At 38.8% G+C, this 22,289-nt stretch overlaps 1 protein-coding gene across 1 annotated transcript in view; it reads right to left on the bottom strand.

Moving 5' to 3' along the window:
- RNF180 (ring finger protein 180) overlaps nucleotides 1–21,916 on the bottom strand; it is a 190,050-nt gene extending 168,134 nt beyond the window's left edge. Inside the window, exons 1-2 of the mRNA XM_048220740.2 lie at nucleotides 21,844–21,916; nucleotides 21,569–21,786 (exon numbers count right to left, since the gene is read on the bottom strand). Coding sequence (XP_048076697.1) covers nucleotides 21,569–21,786; nucleotides 21,844–21,916 — 291 coding nt within the window. The remainder of the gene's footprint in view (nucleotides 1–21,568; nucleotides 21,787–21,843) is intronic.
- Between the last annotated feature and the right edge of the window lie 373 nt (nucleotides 21,917–22,289).

The raw sequence follows: 22,289 nt of genomic DNA, 5'->3' as shown, positions 1-22,289 counted from the left end.
TTTTTTTCTTTTATGCCAGAACTTTTATTTTACACATCCTTTAACAAGAAACACAATAAAACATGATCTTTCTAATAATGTCGAAGTTGAGAAGATTGGCTTGGTATCTCTAGGTACTGTTATGGACTGAATTGTCTCCGTCCCCATAAACATAGGTTGAAGGCCTAACCCCTAACATAACTTTATTTGGAGTTAGAGCCTTTAAGGAGGTAATTAAGGTTAAATGAGGTCATAGGATCAGGCCGAATCCAACAGGAATGTTGTCCCAATTCCTCCAAAAAGAGATTACCTTTGGATCTCATTAGCCTTCTCTACAAACACAAAAAACAGACATGAGATTATACCAGCAGAGACACTGCCAGTTTGAACTAAAGGGGACAGAGGAAAGAAAGGCTTTTAAATTTATGAGATCCTATAAAACAAGACAACAGAGTTACCCAACTGTGAACATATCTCATCCTTCAAGAAAAGGGAAGATGATCATGAGGATAACTGAGGTCAGTAGGATTGCCCCTGCCTGTCCAAGCCCTGAGTACACAGGCCCAGAGGGCAAGGCTATCCCCTCCTGAGTTTCATAGTGTGGGCCACCTTTGCACTTTCATCTGGCCAGGCTGTCATTGCCCATAGCCTCAGGAGTAAGACTGCCTCCCATGGCCAAGGGTGCCAAGCAGACTGTGCAGTGGACAGAAGACAAAAACCACCACCTCGGTGGGCCCTCAAAGGCAGAGCATAGAGCCCAAGAAGATTATTGTTGAGCCTTAATACCCAGTGAAATTTGACTGCTAGGTTTGGGATTCACCTGGGACTTGCCTCCTCCTTTCTTTCAGATTTTTCTCTTTACAATGACTTTCTTTAAAGTTCAACACATCAGTCAGACAACAAAAAAGACATTTTTGTATTTCATGCATAGAACTGTGTCTGTCCTCTGCCTGTTCCACCATTTTATTTTAGAAGCACATAACTGTTCTGGTTTCACAGGTTCACAGCTGCAGAAGAATTTTGTCTCAGGAATACTTCAAGTGTCACCCATAGTTGACTTTGATGCTACTTGGGAACTGGAATTGATTCTGGAATGGGTTAAGATTTTTGGAGCTATTAAGATACGGTGAATGTATTTTGCATGTGAGAAGGATACACATTTTGGGGACCAGAGAAAGAACTGTTGTGGACTGAACTCTGCCCCCCCTCACCTACCCCACCAAATCCATATGCTCAAACGCTAATCCCCATATGATGGTATTTGAAGATAGGGCCTTCAAAGATGTAACTGAGGTTAAATGAGGTCATAAGGGTAAGGCCATCATTTAATAGGACTGCTATCCTTTTAAGAATGGGAAGAGGCACCAGAAATGTACATGGACCATGGAAAGGCCATGTGAAGATACAGGGGAAAAGCAGCTGTCTAGAAGCTAGAAAGAGACCCCCAAATTTCTGACACCCTTGGTAGTGGATTTCTAGTCTCCAGAACTGTGAGCAAATTAATTTCTGTTGTTTAAGCCACCCAGCCTGTGGTATCCTGTTATGGTATCCCAAGTAAACCAAAATAGGCGTTATACTTCTTCTACAATGTAGAAATTTTTCATATATTAAAAAAAAACCAATATTATATCAAATTTCAGAGGACGAGCTATTATGAATTATTTAAATAACGAAGGCAAAAATAAACTTACCCTGTTTTAATGAATACAAATAACTCTGAGTAAATACTGCTGTTATTAGATATCAAAATAATTACATATTTTTAAATTAGTACACTTTGTTTTGAGCAGTTTTAGCTTAACAAAAAAAAAAAATTGAGCAGAAAGCTCCCATGTATTCCTCTCCTCTGTACAGTTTCTCCTATTAACATCTACTATTAGTGTGATACGCTTGTTGTAAGAAACTGATATTGATATATTATTTTTAACTAATTTTGTTTACAGTAGGGTTTGCTCTTTGTGTTATATATGGTTCTATAGGTTTTAACACACATATAACATCATGTATCCACTACTCTAGTATTCTAACCTGTAGTTTCACTGCCCTAAAATTCCCGTGTTCCACCTATCCGTCCCTCCATCTCTGTGCCCAAATATTAGATAATAATATATAAAGATGATGAAACTGCTGGAAATCACTAAAACTGTTTTTTTTTGTGGTTTTGTTTTTTGTTTTTTACTATTTTGATACAAAAGTTAGAATACAAAGTTGTCTGCCTAGAACACGAAAATGTTTTGTTGTTGTTGCTGTCTGTGTTAAACTTGAAGTCGGTGTGAAGAGTAGCACATTGCGAACTAGTGCACTTATGTGAGAGGCCTAACATTAGATTTGTCTCTCTTGACCCATTCCAACTTGCTCAGGATTTGGATTACAAAAGGCTTCTTTAGCGTTTAACCAATTCTTTGGTGGTGAAAGGGGCTAGGACTGTATCCATGTATAAACTGATTTTTGATACATCTGTTTTATACCGAGAGACCAGCAGGGGCACATTGCTACATTTTCCACATTCTCCAATTTTTCCTTGGTAATGGATAAGTAATCCTGCTCTAAGCAGAGGTAGGAAAACACATCTCTGATTCCTTGTTCCATCCCCATTGGAATTCCTTGACTCCCACCTATCATAAAAACTGCCCTCATAACGAGGACTAGATGGTAAAGGTTGCCAATATACACATTGCTCCATATTGACCATTCTTTAACCCTGTTCTCAAATAGAGGCAACCATGGGATTATATATAGGGAACAGTGGAAACAGGGACTGACTTTGAAGTCACTGCAACTTTTTAAAGTGATTTTTATATTGGAAGTTGTTACATAGAGAAAAGGAAATGGATCACAAGTGTACAGCCTGATGAATTTTCACAAAGTGAGCACATGTACCAGTAAATAAGTACCCAGACTGAGAAACCAATACTACATTAGAATTAGTACATTACTAGTACTGCATTACCTTATTTTTAAATGTAACACTGTGTCCTAGAAGATTTCTTTCAGCAGCACACTATGTTCTTCAAATAAGGAAAACTGTGTAGGAAAATATTTCCCATGATTTTTATTCTGACCATGTAAACTGTTAAGAAATATATTTGGGGGGTGTGGCTTTCTGCTCATTAGTAATACTGAAAGTACTGAATGTAAATCAGAAAGTTGAATTTAGGGGTGCCTGGGTGGCTCAGTCGGTTAAGGGTTTGACTCCTGATTTTGGCTCAGGTCATGACCTCAGGGTCATGAGATCAAGCCCGGAGTCAGGCTCTGTGCTCAGGGTAGAGTCAGCCTGGGATTCTCTCCCCCTCTTCCTCTACCCCTCCCCCTGCCCATGAGCGCATGATCTCTTTCTCTCCTTAAAATAAATAATAAAATCTTTTTAAAAAGTTGAATTTAAACATTGTAAGCCAAATACATATACCAATATATGGAAATTTTATATACAGTACCAAGTAAATGAAAGTGATGTAGTTGAGATGAAAATCAAGAGAATGAGCAATGTGGTAAGGGAACAAAGAAGAGTGAGTGTGTGTGTGTGTGTGATAGAAATGTTGTTTACCCATACATGTTTTCTCCTCAGCATCAAGGAACAAACTTGCTAACCACTGTGATTTATTTAGTCCTAAAAAGATGGAAACATCTGCAGCCCAAAAAAGAAAAAAATGAGGTCATGTATTAGAACAGAAATTTAGTTTCCTTTTCTCTTATTGGCTCTTTTCAGTCCTTAAACCTTTTACTTACTTTCCTTGTGTTGTGATAGCTAGTAGTTCTGCTATGAAGTTGAAATAATACGGTAAAGAGTGAGCATCACTGTCTTCTGTTCTTCATTTTCAGGGGATGCTTTTAAAGTTTTGTGATCAAGTATTATAATTACTCAAGTTTTCAATAAATTCCCTCCTTGTTAAGGACACTTCTACGTCTACAATGCTAAGTATTTTCATTTTTAAATGATGACTAAGTGTGGAATTTCACAAGTTTTATTTTGCATCTTTTAAGGTGGTTTTTTTTTCTTTGAATCTTTTAGTCTGTTGAATATATTGAATAGATTTCTTTTCCATTTTGTACCTTCCTTGAACTTCTGAAAGTAATCTTACTTCGTCAAAATACTTTGTTCTTTTAATTGATGGGTTCTGTTGGCTAATATCTTATTTAGGCTTCTAGCATCTACGTTCGTAAATAAATTGCTATATAATTTTCTTACACTCACCTTGTTTTATGTATCCTTGTCTACTTGGTATGTCAAAGTTACATTATATTTTCGGAGCTAGTCTTTCTTTTATATAAGTTATATAGTTACATAAGTTATAAAGACTACCCATTTCTTAAAGGATTGGTAAAATTTGCCAATTAGATCACTTTTGTCTGGACCTCCCTTCCTATTTTTTATGGGTTTTAGAGACAATATTTTGAGTTCTGTTTTAATTTTTAAAGTTGTTAAATGGTTTAGTCATGTTTTCTAATTTTAGGTTAATTTTAAAAGTTGATAATTTTGTCCACTTTAGGTCCAGTTTAAACTCATGAACAACAGAGAAGGTGAGCAAATCTTGAAGACCCAGGAGTGTGGAATTAGTTCTGTGCCAAATGCTGATATTTTACCATGAAAAGTGGTAAACAGTGAAAGGTAGTGGAGGAATGAACTTCTTTATGGAGTTTATAATTCAGTTGCTAGTTTTCCAGAAAATTTCAACTTAATTCATTATAAATATATTTCTCCATAAGGACTCATAAATCCTTCTTAAATATCTTAAAGGATATTGGTAAGAAACAAAATTTTAATAGGCAACATTTGGGGGACAGCAATTTTACATGAAGTAGCAGTTCTCAAAATGTGGTCCACTGTCCCCTGGGTCTCTAAGACCTTTCAGAGAATCTGGCCAAACTGTTTTCTTGGTAATATTAAGATGTCATTTGCCTTTTCTAATATGTTAACATTTTCATTAATGCAAAAACAATAGTGAGTAAAACTGCTGGTCCCTTAGGAGAATCACAGCATAGGTGACGAACTGTACTAGTAGTCATTTTATTCTTCATTACCCTCATATGCAGTTAAAAAACTGTTTACTGAAGCAGTACATATTATTCATCTTATTAAATCTTTCCTCTCAAATACCTTTTTAATACTCTGAATAAAAAAAGAAAGAATGCATAAAGCACTTTTTAAAAGATTTTATTTATTTATTTGTCCAGGAAAGACAGAGCGAGCACAAGCATGGGGAGGGAGAAGCAGACTCCCCTCTGAGCAGAGAGCCAGACGTGGGGCTCGATCCCAGGACCCTGGGATCATGCCCTGAGCTGAAGGCAGACACTTAACCCAGTGAGCCAAGACACTTAACCCATGCGCCAAGCAGTTCTTTCGTATATGTGTAAATTTATATATTATTAGTGTAAACATATAAACCTTTCCTATATATATATATATAAGGTTAATAAAAATATACTGATGTCTGGCAGGATTTTTTAGAGAATGACTACGAAAATCAGAGAGAAAATGACTTGCAAAATAGGTATATTCCATTACTGGTTAAGATACACACTGGTCATACCCTCTGGGAAGTTAAATTAAAATGGTATATGATTTTTTTTTTTTTTTTTTTTTTTTGCTTAAAAGCATCATGGTGTATTTTTAGCTTTTAGAGTAAGGCACAGATTGTCACCTAAAGGTTGTATTCTGGAAGTGTTTGGTACAAAATGTCTCCATAAAATGAGAAGGATTATTCCTCTTATAATATAAAAAGCAGAATGTTCTTAATGAAAGAGAAATCTCATTGTTATATAGGACACAGTAACCCCAGAAATAATCCACAACTATTTTGCAGAAGTGGGCTTTGGAACCATGATTGTGAACATGAATAGAACACCTGATGTGGTACCTCTAATGAGAATAACTGGCACTGATATTCTTTTGTACAATGATGCCAGGTCAGCTGCCCTTGCTGATGGTTGATCTTGATGTGTGCTGTCAACACAGAAGATTAAAATGTGCCCAAATCCAAGCAAGCCAAATACAAGAAGTATTAATAACACTATAGTCAACTGTCATTAAAAAGTTACAATAATATAAATGACTGAGTTTTCAAAGTAATAAACAGTCACCACATTTGTTTGTGACCTGTATAATTACACATCAGGACCCAAAAGTAACCTTATGTTAAGCAGAAATTAAAAAGGGGTCTTACAGATACGACTAGATTCCTGTGGAATGTATATGTCTTACGTGGCTCAGGAGTTATTTCTAGAACACACGTTATTTAAAGCCAGCTTACAATTCAGCATTCCTCTTCCATTAGTTTTCGGTCTTTTCAAGGATATCAGGTCCTATATAAGTACAAATAAGAGACTGAATTGGGTGATTTCTAAACTGCCAATTCTGCAATTCCAGAGTTGGTAGCTATAGTGACTAAAACGGCAATTAGAGCCAGCAAATTATTAATTCTAAAAATATCTAAGTCACATATCACAGAAAGAGAACTCAATCTTCTTCAGTAACTGTTGATGTTACACACTTCTGGATTCAAACATGATAAAGTCAACTTCAACAACTTTATTTGAATGCTGCTGCTTATACTTTGGTATTCACATCCAGAAACATTTTACTTGAAAAGCACTCAACTGTTGATAACCAAGTACTGAGTAGTTCAAACTACCTCATCTCCATCTATTTACCTCTTACCCTTCCCACCTTCTACCTCCCCTGGAAATGCTGAACTCTTAGGCATGATGCAAAGCATATTCAACTTTAGGAGAAAAGGTAACATGAATTTGAGGCTGTCGTAGCTATCAGTTACTTCCTACCTTCTCCTGTAACTTCTTAAACTACATATTACACAATTCAATACCATCTCTTTATTCTTTTAAATTTCTTTTTTCCTTTTCTAACATACCTCAGACATTCAGTCTTAAATGTTCACTGCAATTTTTCAATACAAGTCACACTTTTAAGAATCATAAAAAAAAATCACTGAAGAAGCATAGACATTTTGTAACTTTTGTATTTTGATTAATTTTGCCTATTTTAACCGCTACCATTCTGTGGTAAAAGAATGAATGAATGTGGGGCACCTGGGTGACTCAGTCAGGTAAGCTAGGACTCTTGATTTCAGCTCAGGTCACGATCTCAAGGTCGTGAGATTGAGCTCCATGACTGGCTCTGTGCTGCTTGTGGAACCTGCTTAAGATTCTCTCTCTCCCTCTCACTCTGCCCCCACTCCACCCACTCATGCACACATGGTCTTTCTCTCTGTGTCAAGAAAATAAAAATTAACAGTAAAAAAGGAATGAATTCTAAAGATGAATAGTGTGTGGGACCCATATATTCACTAATTCCTCCATGCTATTTCCAAGGAGAAAATATAAGAAAAAGTAGAAATTACATACAAAATTAACAGAACTGTAAGGAAAGCAAAATACACTTGACAAATACTGTATTTTTTGTATTCCTATGTAAATATTAGAAATCACCATAGAGTAAGTCTGCCATTTTTTGTTCCGAGGAATAGACTTAGTCATTTTGGAGATTTTTGAGCAATCTAAAATATATCTAATGTATTTTAAATAAAATTGCCAATAATATTCCTAACTGGACCAAGAAGGGACAGTGGGAAGAAGAAAATAAAGTCAGGGGATTGTTTAAAATAACCTTTAAATTATGCTTTGAGGCTATAGATCGAGGCTTTGAGGCTATAGAAGTTGAGAGGGATTCTAAGCCAGTTGGGTGGGAGAGAGTACACAAAATTATCAGGGTTCTGAGAGGGAAACATCTTAATAAAGAATTGATCCTGAGGTTAAACGGAGTCTTATTTCCCCAAATGTTTCTCAGACTGATTTCTTAGAAAGGTAAACAAGAGCTATATGGTATTTACCTTATGTGAAACATATTAATATGATATGAGCCATGGTCTTAATCAGAGGGTGGTAGTCAGTTGTCTAACTTGCCGTGCTTTTATTGGATGGCTACATTCTTTTTGATGGGTCAAGTATCCACAACCAAGAAATGATTCAGATGAGAAAGTGGTGACAAAGATCAGCACACTGACCTGGCTTCGACATCCATTTTTCTTCTAGACAAAAGGAACAGTTACACAGAAGCTTTCTGTTGGCTACAGAGGCAACCTAGTATACTAGGTTACCGCAAAATATTACTAGATAACTGAGACCAGCGGATAAAGCACTGACCTGGAAGCCAAAACCTTGGGCTTCTTTATTTTAATTATCCAGTCATCTTCCCCCCAAAAGAGTTTACAGCTTCTGGTATTTTACTGCTTGCTCTTTCCTGAGCAGTCTTTACCTTTGACTAGTTCACGTGTTACTTAAGCCTCTGATTAGTACTCAAGTCACTGCACCACCAGGTATCACACTAAAGCATACATTTGTTTCTTCCCATAAACTGTAAGCTCCCAGAAAAAGGCCTAAGATTTAGTTTTATATAAAAGTCTTTAAAGATTTTATTCATTTGAGACAGAGGGAGAGAGACAAAGAGAGCACGAGATCAGGGAGGGGCGGAGGGAGAGGGAGAAGCAGACTCCTAGCTGAGCAGGGAAGCTGACGCGGAACCCCAGGACCCCAAGATCAAGGGCAGACACTTGACCGACTAAGCCACCCAGGCACCCCACATTTTAGATAAAATTCCAAGTATGAGGCAGAAATATGGTTATTAAAACTATTTATTACCTCTTCTACCAGATAAACTTCACATAATGGAAAAACACTTCTACCAGATAAACTTCATATAATGGAAAAACATTACTGAAACTTCATATAATGGAAAAACACTACCTCTTCTACCAGATAAACTTCATATAATGGAAAAACAAAAGACAAGACTCTGATCAGGGTGGTAGCAGTGATGGTAGTAAATAATGGTCAAATTCTGGATATACATGGTAGACAGAGCAAACAGGATTTCTAGACAGACTGAATATAGGGTCTAAGAGAAGAATCAAGCATAGCTCCAAATTTTTTAGCATGAGTGACTTTAAGAATGGAACTGCCATCGACTGATATGGGGAAGGATGCAGTGCAACAGGAGGGTAGATCCAGAGTTCAGTTTAGGATATATTAAATTTGCGAGGCCTATTTGACTTTCAAATATAACTATTAAGTACACTGCTGGATTCAGGAATCTGGACTTATAAAGAGTGTCTGAGATTTAAATGTGAGATGGTTCTCTAAAGCCAGAAACTGGTTAAGATCTACAAGGATTTAAGTATGGAAAAGAACCAAATACTGACCCCTCATTCTCACTCATTTCCTCCTGACTTTTATAATCTTGGAATATAAACTCTACTATGACACAAGTATGAGGCCCTGTTTGAGGATCTATCTCTCCAGAAAGAACTGTTTCACACTGAACAGGTGCTGAAGGGACATCAGCAGCACAAGAATACTCTTTGGGGAAGTTTCTCAGTTTGGGGGCTCATCCTGGTAGTATAAATTCAGGACCTAAAATCTGAAGTTAAGGCTTCTCAAGTGATTTAGAGGACATGAGAATCTGAAAATGGATAAAGGGAAGAATCAAATCAAGCACTTATCCTACCTTTGCTATACAATTATTTCAGGGTAACCAAATAGTTAATGAGGAAAAACTCATGAGGCAACATGCTAATAAATGTAGGATGATTAATACAATCACCATTTTTCAACCCCTAGTAAAATGATAGATTTAGGGGAAAAAAACCATCAGTAGATACTAAAAACATCAGAAAAAAGGATGATGGACATTTTATAATGTATATGCAAGACTGTACCACAAGAACTCAAAGATCAACATTACTAAACAACCATGACTAAACAGAGGACAACTGTATCAGTTTGCTAGGGCTACCATGACAAAGTACCATAAACTGGATGGCTTTAACAACAGAAATTTTTCTCACAGTCGTGGAAGCTAGAAGTCTAAAATCAAGGGACCATCAGGATTGGTTTCCTCAGAGGTCTTTCTCTTTGGGTTTTAGATGGCTTCCTTCTCATGGGTCTTCATATGGTCTCTGCAGGCACCCATCCTGATGTCTTTTTGTGAATCCAAATTTCCTCTGCTAATAAGGACACCAATCAGACTGGATAGAGGCCTACCCAAACGGCCTCATTTTAACTTAAGCCCCTCTTTGAACGCTTTATATCCAAACACAATCACATTCTGAGATACTGGGAGTTATCTCTTCAACATATTAATTTGCAAGGACACATTTCAGCCCATAACAACCACCAAACATCATGTGCCTCCTGATGGAATGATGTTAAAAGTACTCAGCACCATCCATATTCTTAAAAAAAAAAAAAAAAATTAACCGGAACCAAAGCAAGCAAGCAGCTAAATCTGAGAACCATTTTGTTTACTAAACGAAGATTAAGAGAACATGTTAAATGACACCATAAGCATACAACTGGCCACATACAGAATGTGAAAAAATTCTACCAGTGACTTGGGGTTTTTTTTTTTTTTTCAACAAACAAACGAATTTTTAAGAGGGAGGAGAAACTTAAGACATACAAGATATCAATCAAATGCAATGTGTAGACCATGTTTCAATCCTGATTCGCAGAAATCAACTCTAAAAAAAAATGTTTCTGAGACAAATGGGGAAATTACACATTAACTAGGTATTGGATGATACTAAAAAATTGTTAACCTTGTGGACGTGATAATATAATATAATGATATATATAATGCTGTTGTTATATATATTTTAAAAGGTCTTCAGGCTAGAGATCAATACTGTTAACTTTGATTATTTCTAGGCAAAACTATATATATAATGTAGAAGCAAATGACATAATGTAGGAAAAAGAAAAATCAAAGAATAATAGCTACTGAAGCTGGCTGATGGATACATGAGGATTCATTATGCCATTCTGTTTACTTCTGTGTATGTTTGAAATTTTTTATAAATTTAAAAAAAAATTTAATAAACAGAATTTTCAGATGAGGCTTTTCTCTGTGCTCTGCTCAGAGATTAAGCCAATATAGACTTTGTTATAATCTCTCTGTGTCAGCGGACAATTTTTTTTTTTTTTTTCTAATCTGTTACACTGAGAATGTTGCCCTTTCCAAGTCCTGGCTTTACTGGGACGTTTCCGTTGCCAACTTCCTACCCTCATGTGTACCCAAGGACTTTGGTCTCCTGGATGACTAGGAGTATTAAAATCCAAGCCCCCAGGAAAAAAACAAAAGAAACAACAAGCCTCCATGTTGGTGAGCCTTAGCGACCTCACCCAAAGAGCAAGGGCAGTTTATCATGTGTCTTCTTTCCAAGCTCTCCCTACCCGTGTTCTTTTTGGCTCCTCTGCTTTCTTCTACTTGGCTACAATTTCATCTATCAATCTACATGATACATAAACGAACGTTTCTAGACAAGGTCTAGGTATATGTAGCATAGGTTCTCAGGTTATCATAACTGGTAGCTTCCCCCTCAGTTAACTAATCCAAGAAAAACTTCTTATTCCTGTTATTTGGCAATGCCGCTCAGAGTTATAGTCATGATTCTTAGTATTTGTTCTGAAAACTTGAAAATCCTGAAAGGAAGGTGAGGGAAGAGGATTAAGGTGAATTGGGGGCAAAACCTTCCTTGCCATTTTTTTTTTCAAAAAGATAGAATGGAGGGAAGCCTGGGTGGCTTAGTCACTTAAGCATCTGGCTCTTGATTTCGGTTCTGGTCATGAGTGCAGGGTCCTGGGATCGAGCCCCACATTGGGTTCTGTGCTCAGCAGGGAGTCTGCTTCTCCTTCGTGGTCTCCCATTGCCCATCCCCAACTTGTGCACACACACACAAACGGGGGGAGGGTAGAATGGAATAGAATTTCTCTAACAGACCAAGGGAGAAATGTGGAGAAAGGAAGACATTTCATTCCATATCCTCCATAAACAATAAGCAAATAAACGTGTGACCTCAAAAATTCTGGGCCAGAAATTATGGTTCTAGTCTCCAAAATTTTACTTTATGAAAATCTGAAAGATTTTATTCTCTACACTGGAGGAACAGTCTGTTGAGCACACAAAACCAGTCATCACTCCCCTGCTTGCTGCCTTCAGAGGCTTCCTAGCGCTTTGCTGACCAGGCTGCTGCCCATGCTCTGCCCCAGTCTGCTCTACGGTCCAGCAGGCCAGCCTTTCTCAGGTCCTCCACTCTACTGGCTCCCTCCTCCTCCTCCTATCGCTGGATCCCTGGAAAGCTTACCTGTAGTCTCTAGGGAGTACCTCCATACCCTTCAGGTCTCAGCTTAAACACCCCTTTCTGAGGGGGTGGGGATAATAAGCTATTATTTTCCACCGAAGACCTTTCTACTTCTCCCTCAGCATATTCATCACACGTTTAATTACTTGTTCCATGTCGATCTTCTTTGCTGAGTTGCCAGCTCCTTGACAGTTCAATCTACTGCAGTGCTGACACAGTGCTGGGCACCGATCAGTTGACTGAGTGAATAAGCAAGTAAGCAGAGGCAAGACAAAAAAAAAAAAAAAAAAAAAAAAACCCACCTCCCTACTCTGCTTAAAGTCAAGGCACAATTTATTGGCGTCACCAGGGTACTCTGGCAAACACCACCAAAGGAAGCTGGTCTCAGCCTCATCAAGCTGTTAAAGAGATTAACTCTTCAGAGGCTCCATCTTAGAACATTGTCTGAGTTGCATGACATCCTATGTGGTTTGATGACTATGTGTTACTGGATATATTCAAATTACGTACAAACATCAAGGGGGAATGCATCAGAAAACTGTACTTTTTCTCTTTTTAATTAGCAATGGGCCAGAAAGAGATATGCTCTTGATATTTTTAAACTAAAATCTACATATACAACACGAAGTCAAAGGGTTGGTATTATTTTAAATACTAGCTAGTATTTTTGAGTACAGTACTTATTAAATAGCATCAGCTCCTTTAATCATCAGGGTATTCCTGTGACGTAAGAATTGTTAACTTCATTTTACGGATAAAGAAACTGAGGCCTAGAGAACTTAAGTAACTTCCTAAACTATTCTCACCACTTTGCGAGGGCAAAGTTCTTATTTTCTCGAGTCTTAAGATTTGTAAGGATAAGAGGAGGTAAGTGGTTTAAAGTTTAAAGTTGGGATGGGGCAAAGTGCTCTCTGTTAAGCTATTTACTGGAAGAGAGGAGGCGAAAGCATCACTGGCTGCGCACCTCCCCCACCCCTCCTGCTGGCATCTTAGATGACCAGAGTGAAAAAGGGCAGGTGAGGCATGGAAGCAGTTACTAATTACAAGTATCAAGATCTACTTTCAGTCTTGATCAGCTTTTGGGTGGAATCAGAAGTACCCTCCTTTAACCATTCTAACAATAAAACAGAGTCCAATAAGTCAGCCGAGTCTACAAGAACTGCACACACTCCTAGCTTACCATCTGGATACTGGTACTTTTTTCCCTTTAACATTTGCACTGGGGCCGCGTACTTTACATCATGACACGGCTAAAGGACTATCATTTATTTTCCCATTTACCACTGTCTGGCAAACAAATACTCGTCTATGCAGAACCTGCTGTTCTACATAGACAGTCCTTCATCATGGATCGCCCTGAAATTCAGTGATGCTCGTGACTAAGAAGATGTGGCTTATGATATCCTAACAGCGCCATGCTGCCCTAGCTGTTCTTTCTGTCCTCCCCTTCACTGAGGCCCTCAAAGGCTCCTGCAGAATGGATGGCTTAGCTTGCCTTCTTTAGATGTTTCTGCACCTGTGATGCACTAATTTTTCCCACATTCTGAGCAGTTACTCATGATTCAGTACATCTCACATCCATAATTTCACAACAATATGTTTAATGATGATTAGGAAGATTGCCTAATGCAATTGATTTGATTTATGAAATTTCTTCTGAGAATACCAGCATTTAAGAAAGCAGCAGTGGCACTTTTTCCCCTCATACAAAATCTTGTAAGGGATTCCAAAATATCAACCTGACAAAAGAAAACAAGAGCTTAAATGTTTCACTATTTGCAGAACCCCGGAAGCCTAAAGGGAGTACTCTGGATACAAAACATAGTGTTCACGCAACCACGACTTATCGAGTCTCTGAAATTAATGTTATATCACAATTCCTTTTAATTATCAACCTTCCTTTGTTTCACAGTATTTCAGAGATTTCACTTTAGGAATGAATCACAGTAAGACCTGACTAGACTTGGTGTGACACAAAGTAAAAACAACTACCACGGTCACTCTTCTGCCCGCTTACTCAGATCTACGGTGGCAGAGCTCGCCAATACACAAAGCGCTCAATCCGGTTTCCCTGTCTCTAGAAGGCTTTCACCCACTGGTTCCCTGTTCTCTCTTCCGTTCTTCAGAGGGGGCGTCATGCAGCACCCTTTATTGCCTATCCATTTCCCTGGGAGAGAAACTGAGAGGACCCAGGAAACAGGTACAACTGCCATTCCTGCCATGTACTAGCAATACGGTTCTTTGTGGTTCTGCTCTCCAGATGCTCTGTGGCACCCAGCACAAGCCCCCTACCTTCCGGCTGTGCACTTGCTGAAATTTGCATGGAACACAGAAAGTGAAAGAACATCCAGGAGTTTCAGAGCAGTATCTGAGGGGCTGAGAGGAATGTCTTCCCAGTTTGCTAGTTGGCAGAGGGAACTACCGACCTGAGGGAACTGACTGAAGGGCAGAAAAAGCCTCTCCGTCTGCGTTTATCAGGCAGTCTGTATGTATCAACAGGCAAGCGTGGCACAGGGAAAGAAGGTGCTCATGTAGAGAAATTCTTCTTAGCAGAGGACAATCTGCTTCTTAGGGCCACTTTTTCTTTCCCTGGTTTTTGTGTTTTATGAGTTTTTGTTTTGTTTTATGTTGTGTTTTCATTTTATTCTACATCTTCACAGGAACTTAATGCAACATGAGAAAAAAATTACACTGGAGGCTGCTATTCAGATACCACTTTTGAACTAGGAAACTTCTGTGCAACTTGTTAAAAGACTAATAATTTTATGGATATTCCAGTGTTAAGCTATATGGCATGTTTACTTCTTACCTAGAAATAATTTCTATCAGTAAGGTAAAAAGCTGCAAAACTTAGGAAAACACTATTTCTAGAAAAGGAAATGCAAATGGCTAGCAATCATATGGAAAGTGTTCAATTTCACCAGAAATGGGGGAAAGTTAAAATTAAAATAAGATACCATTTCATGACCATTACATTGGGGAAAATTTAAGCGTCTGACAACATCCCCTGCAAAAATGATATGAAGCAACAGCAAGAGTCTCAAACTGCTGTGGGGAAGTGCAACCAGGTACGACCATTTCGGAAAGCAATTTGGCAAAAGCCGGTAAGAGAATGTTTACTGATTTACAGTTTTAATCTAGGTTTTTATATACATAAAAAATATATAGAAACTTCCATTTTAGCAACACTTTGCAATAGATTTGACAAATAAATTTTTGCTCATTGATACAACTTAATACTGTATAGCAATCAAAGCAAACTAAAGGTACATCTAGAAAAAATTCTAAATTATGTTAAGGAAAAAGGGCTGCAAAAATATACCCACTAAAAAATGACATACACAGCATAGTACCACAAAAAAATTTTAAGCCATGTGCAACAATGTTATATTTTGTTTACAAATACATGCTGAGGTAGCATACGTTTATAAATATGCATAGGAATAAAGGACACCAAGTTTAGGATAATGGTAACCACTAAGAAGGAATTTAAGGGGGCTTAAATCTTATCTTTTAAAAAATCATAAAAATAGTAAAATGTTATTTTTTATAAGACTAAGTAATGAGAACATGAGTCTTCTTGTATTATTCACTATTTATTTGAAATGTTTTCCGATTTTTCTAAACTTCAAATTATTTTTAATAACATGGAAACCACATACCTTGCATCCTGTATTATAAGCATTTCTCAACGTTAAAAATCTAAAACATTTATCTTGCTTTCACGAGTACATAAAGCAACATTAGAATTGCATTTGAGCCTTATTTACAGTGCTATATATACAAGGAGGAGAAAGGGGCTACAACTCTAACCTTTGGGTCAAAGTGATTAACTTTGCTAGTGCTTCTCACATGTTGTATATCTGAAATATCTGAATACTTTTTAAAAGAACAGATGCTCAATAAATAAATAAATAAATGGACAGATGCTCAAGCCTTATCCGAAACCTGCTTGAATCAGAATCATTCCATTGAGAACTACATACACTAAGACTGAAAACCACTATCCACAAAATGGCACAAAGAGAAAAAATGAGCAACCCTGATTGACTCTGACGAGTCACATAGTTGAAATGGTAAAGGGACAGATTTGCCAATGACCATGCAGACAGTTCTATGTCTCTCACCTATGCACTGTACAAGCAAAGCATAAAAAATGAGAGAATAAACAGTTGAGAAGACATGTATAATAATACCATACCAGCTAACACCGCAAGGGAAAAAAAGATGATGATAGTGGTTCAAATGAAACGCATCATTCATAAATAAAGTGTTCTTGCATGTTAGTAACTAAGTTAGAATAGAAAAAAACAGGACATCACAGGACTGCAAGAGAGTGTAGCTCGGGTATTTCTTTCCCCAGCTCCTTCCCTGCCGGATCACAGAAAGGCAAGAGCTGTAGTTGGACAGCCTTTTCCACATAGCTATCCTCTTTGGGTTTTAGTAATGGTTCCCTTCTTACATCCATTCAGGCCTAGGGACAATAATGGCTCCCACCACTGCTAGTCCTGGGATGCTTCACCATCCATTGTTGCATCCATCCATTCATTTTAATGCAGGCATACCTTTCAAGTTAAACTCTTCTCCATTACCCCATTTGAGACTGCAACCTATTTTCTACTAGAACACTAACTGATATAATTATGAAGCATGAAGACACTGTACCTGAGTATCTGATTAATAAATTTATTTCATAGATTATCCAGTGTTCTAGTTGATGTATATGACTCAGAAAAAATATATATTTAAGGTATGACTTGTGTCTTTGAGAAAAAAAATCTAGATAGAGAACAAGTTCAAGGACAAAGTAAATGAAATAATAAAAAACACAGAAAGTAACCCATACATGGAACTACCTGGTAAATTAAAAACAAGAACTAGGGCGTCAGGGAAAGCTTTGTGGATAACAGCGGTATTACAGCTGGGTCTTAAAGGATAGAGAGGATTTAGAGACCATTAGTCAAGTAGAGTGGAGAGAAATGGGTACTTTGAGCAAGGAAAATAATATGAGCCGAAACACTAAGTTAGGAAACGATATGGTCATTTGGTGAGCAAACAGTATAATGCCTGACCAGAAGAGGGAAAGCTTATTTAGGACTATACAGCCTTAGCTGGTTTTAAGTCAGACAGGTATAGCTATATAAATATTTATTATACAATTTATAAATTCTCCTAAAGACAAGTAGTCTGAGAAAGAATAGTTTCTGCCTTAAAACCAAAAATTCGAAGAGAATATGGCCAAAAAAATATAGCTCAGTTTTCATTTCTATCTCTATTAAGTAAACTTTAAACAGCCCTCAATTTACTCACTGTATCATTGGCCCACCTGTCTATACTAGTCATTAAAAGCTGGCTACACTGGTGTCCATACTTCAATTCTAGCCCCTTGGATGAATTTTCTAAATAGGTTTCTAAATAGGACAAGCAATTCTCATTTGGAATAACTCTCATGCTCATCTCAGCAATTTTAAGAAGGGTGTTTTGAAGCTGCTTTAAAAACGTGTGCTAATGATCTACTGATTGTTTCTTAAGTTTTCCAGCTATCAAACCATCAGTGAATTAATCAGGTATAGAGATTACAGAATTTGAGGTCAGTTCTGTTATTAATATAACCATCTCTAATATTTCTGCTTACTACAGAGTAATTTATCAGGATAAAAAAAATGCAACGGATATAATTTCCTTAGCTAGCTCTTCTAAAAGATTTGCCAATCATTTCCTTAAATTTTTTCAAAATCTAAGAAAGCAATAAACACCTTGTTAATTAAGTGCTTAATGTTTACAGTACTAAGAATACTTAGTTTTCATCAATAAGATTCTATTTTTATACACTATCGTATACTAGAGCGAAAACAAGATTTTTTTTTTTTTTTTTGAAGATTTGAGAGACGGAGAGAGAGATGGTGCATGTGCTAGCGTGCAGGGGGAGGGGCAGAAACAGAATCTTGCAGACTCTGTGCTCACGGGGCCCATCATGGGGCCCAACATGGGGCTCTATCTCAAGACCCCTGAGATCATGACCTGAGCGGAAACCAAGAGTCGGATGCTTAACCGACTGAGCCATACAGGTGCCCTATAATAAGATATTTTAATGCGGGTATTTTTATATCCCCATTTTATTATGGACTACTATAAATTGTTAGGGCACAATACAAATTATTAGTTTCAAAACATTTAACAAACATACAAATGTACACATAGAAATAAATACATCTATGTACAAATATACACACAAACACAGAACTTTAGCCTCCATGTACGCGTTGTCTCTTTCAGAGTAGTCACTCTGGGAAGGATGCAAAGTTATTCTAAAAATGTTGCCATTATTTAAAACTATTTCTAAATCACCCTTTTGAAATTGCTTTCATAGCCTTTCAAAAAATCTTTTCAACATCCTTAATAGTGGTAAAATCTTGAAGGTAGAAATGAGTTTCACAATCATGCAGAAATCATTTTATCAAATTAAGTTTAATAAATAAAATATGGGTTCAAATTCAGTTACACAGTTTTTTTTTATTAAAAAATACAAAAACCAGTACTTACAAAAGTGATCCTAAAAGCATGTTTTTGTTACTTATAAATTGACTAGAAATTTCAAAAGATTCAAAATAATTGTGACTGGCAGCAGTACTTTTGGAAGTGTTTAGCTTCCTAAAGTTACTACTTGGAATGACCACTCTTTCAAAAAATAAGTAACAGCATGTTTGGGGGAGGGGCAGGGTTTCATGACTCTATATACACTTTGCAGTCACAGGGCATCTTTTTTTCCATATAGCTAACTATATTTACTTCATTAATTCTCCAAATATCCTTTATGAGAGAAAGCCCAAATTATCATTCTTTTTTTTTTTCAGGTGGCTGAATGAAGTATGAATAAGGAAAGAATTGTGTTTATTTCATGAGTCAATTATTAAGTCTAGGCATATCATGCCCTAACATTAGTGCTATGTAGTTAGCAAAATTTAAATAAAATGTTTTAGCTTTATGCTGCTTGATAAAAAGGCATTAAAGGAGGTAGGTGTGTCATGAAATATTACAGAGAATAGTTTCTGCCTTAAAACCAAAAAAAGTTTCTGCCTTAAAACCAAAATAATTAAAATGATTATTAATTCATCGCATAGTTGCCTGAAAGAATTCTTGCTTGATGTATGACAGCTACTTATTAAAGAGGTTGGTGTCTACCTTAAAATATGCTCATAAGCATCCTACTAGAGTCTGCTTTATCAAAAAAGAAAGCTTAGGTTTTTTAAAATACTTGATTTTTGAAGAAAAAATCTCTTCACTTTGAAAAAACCAAAAATATAAATGAAAGAGAGGAAGAAATATGGGCAGTAAAAGCTCTACCAGCAAACTCACATAAGAGCAAACCCTAGGGAAACTGGCGAACTGTTGTTGGTTCTGGAGAGTTAAAGTACAACATAAATGCACACGATTACAAGTTAAGTTTCATTGAAATTATTGAAATGGCTATTCTCTTAAACATTTAATTCTTCTGTTGAGAAAAGAAAACTTGCTGCTCAATATTTATAATACCTATGTGCTCACTTCTTCCAGTCTACTTATTCATTAAATAAATATTTAGGGCTCCCACTGGCACTGTATTTATATACGATATTAAAGATTTGACAGACCAAAGACAAACAAATTTAGTCCTTGCAACTACTCTGGTGATTCTATTCAACAACTAAAACTGTAACAGCAGTCCAGCTGGTCTTAAGGGTTAACTTGCCTCAAATTAACACACTCCTTGCCTGCTGATGTAAGGCCCTTGATCTGCAATAGAACTAATTTGCTTTCTTTGAGATCTGCAGACCACTGGCCTTGAGAGTAAGAGACTAGAACTTTCCCAGGCCAGAGGCCAGCAAGTATGCTTGAAGCCACCTCGACTTTCTGATTAGCCCAGCAATCTTTTAGCAAAATGGTTTTTTGTTTTGTTTTGTCTTAAGGTCACTCAAATGACTTTACTGATCTCCCTTTGTGCATCTGTAAACCTTGCCCTCCACTGCAGAAAGAACAGAGTACTCTTGTACAACCACCCCTGGGTACCAAAGAACCAGATCTTCTTGCACAACCCTCAAGTACCAAGATAACTCTGTAGCTGATATCACCAAGTCTGGATGTAATCAAGAAACGTCACAGAGACACTGTACTCCCTTAACTGATTAAACACTTTTAAAAATCTCTGGGCCAGGCAGAAACTTGGGGTGGGGGCTTTGGACAAGAGGCCACCTTCTCCCCCAGGGGGCTGGTCTCCTGAAGAAAGCTCATACTCCTTTCCAATCAAAACTCCTCTCTTGAGTGTTGGTCTTTCAGGCGACAGGCAGTTGAACTTGGGTTTCCACAACAAAATGATTCTGGTCTTTTAAGCATCACTTTTTAGGGGTACTATTCCAGGAATCTGAAAGGACTCGACTCTGTTTTTAATGAGAGGTATTAGTAACTAACGTGTAACAAAAACATAAAGAGTATCCGACGGGCACTCTGAGCCTTACATTTTGTATGAGGTTGAGTGACTGGAGCGAGAATAACTCTCTGCCAGACAAGTTCTAATCACAGCTCCCACAAGGGCTGACTAGTTTTGATACAATCATGTTTCTGCGTGGGTGCCTCAGCTGTCTGGTCTATAAAATGGGGTAATTTAATAGGAACCTGTCCACACAACGCTCCTTTGAAGTTAACTAATGAATGCTGTCTTGTGCACCTGAAACTACTGGATGCTACAAAAGTATTGAGTACTATCTGGAAAAGAACACAGTAATACACACATGCTGGTGTTAAATACGGCAGTAACATTAACAGCCCCCCGCCCCCAACCCTCTCCTCACCTCCCCCAGCTGCACAAAGCGTCCTTATAACCTCAGCCTACCCAAGTCTGTACACTCTGGATCGAAGGCTGCAACAAAAGCAGCTGAAAGGCCAATACCAAAATGGACCAGACAAAAGAAAGTGGCTCTGTGCAGAGGCAATGGGCCACGGAAGGGGGTGTGTGCCGACGCTTCCCACAAGCTCTCAGAAGAAACAGGACTCAGTTCCTCAACTCCGACCTGGAGGGCATCCAACAACTGACCCAGTCGCCCACCACCGGTTCCCCGCCCTCCGCCGGAACCCTGCTCAACCCCCCCACCCCCCCAGCCTGGCCCCATCCTCACGGCCCCGGCTCACATTTCCAGACGGTGTAATTCCACCCGGTCTACGGTCGCGCCCCGAGGACTCCAGCGGAGCCTCAAGCGCTCAAGTTGAAGCCCTGCGGCGCATCACCTGAGGCCGGGGCGGGAGGCAGCCAGGCCAGCCCCAGCCCAGGCCAGCCCAGCCCAGCCCTCCAGCAGTCCGAGGTCTGCGAGCGGAGCCGCAGAGCTACCACAGAGGGTCAGGGCCGGCGGAGGCCAGACACTCTCGCGGCGGCGCTCCCGGCCGGGCTCCGAGGCGTCGGCCCTTACCTGCGTCCGCGTCCGCGTCCGGGAGCCGCCGGCTCCGCGCCCCCTCTCGGCGCGCCGCGCGCCCCGCAGCCCCGGCTCTGAGGACTCCAGCGCCGCGGCTCTAGCGGCCGCGATGCCGGTTCTGCGAGACGGGAAGCGACAGGAGCCAAACCCCGCGGAAAGCGCTCCAGCTCGCCTGGGTCTCGGTGCCCGGGCGCTCCCCGCCGCACACCGCCCAGCTCATTCACCTCGGTGGGTTCCGCCCCGGCTGAGTGTGGGCGACGCCCCGCCCTGACCCAGTGCCTCCCCGAGCCGCGCCAGCAGTGCCGGGCTCCGCGACACCCGGGCAAAGTTGTTCTCTCTCGTCATCCCCTTAGCAGAGCAACTGAAGTTGCCTAGGCCTTCAGCAACCTTGGCTTCACCCTGTCCCTCCTATAGGTCAGACTTCTGAGCCCACCTCCTGGGTCTGTTGCTTCTGGTGCCTAAGGTTCCACCTTTGTTCAACTGGGATTAATCCCTAAGGTGTTCTTGACTTCACTCTTGAGGAATGTGAATTGATGACCAGAGGTAAATCAAAAGTGCTTATTCGGGGAGTGGCGGGGGCGGGACAGCCCTCTTGGAGTAAATCTTGACTTGTCAGCAGCACATCAAAACAATGAAAATAAATGATCCAAAGACTATAAATAAGGTTCGGAACATAAAAAGCAAGTTTTATAAGTTGGTTTGAGGAAGGGGAAGGAAG

The sequence above is a fragment of the Ursus arctos genome, unplaced genomic scaffold (assembly GCF_023065955.2).
Source record: "Ursus arctos isolate Adak ecotype North America unplaced genomic scaffold, UrsArc2.0 scaffold_5, whole genome shotgun sequence".
NCBI classification, from domain to species: Eukaryota; Metazoa; Chordata; class Mammalia; order Carnivora; family Ursidae; genus Ursus; species Ursus arctos.
Note: the sequence above shows the minus strand (reverse complement) of the source record. Positions and strands in the feature narration are given on the sequence as shown.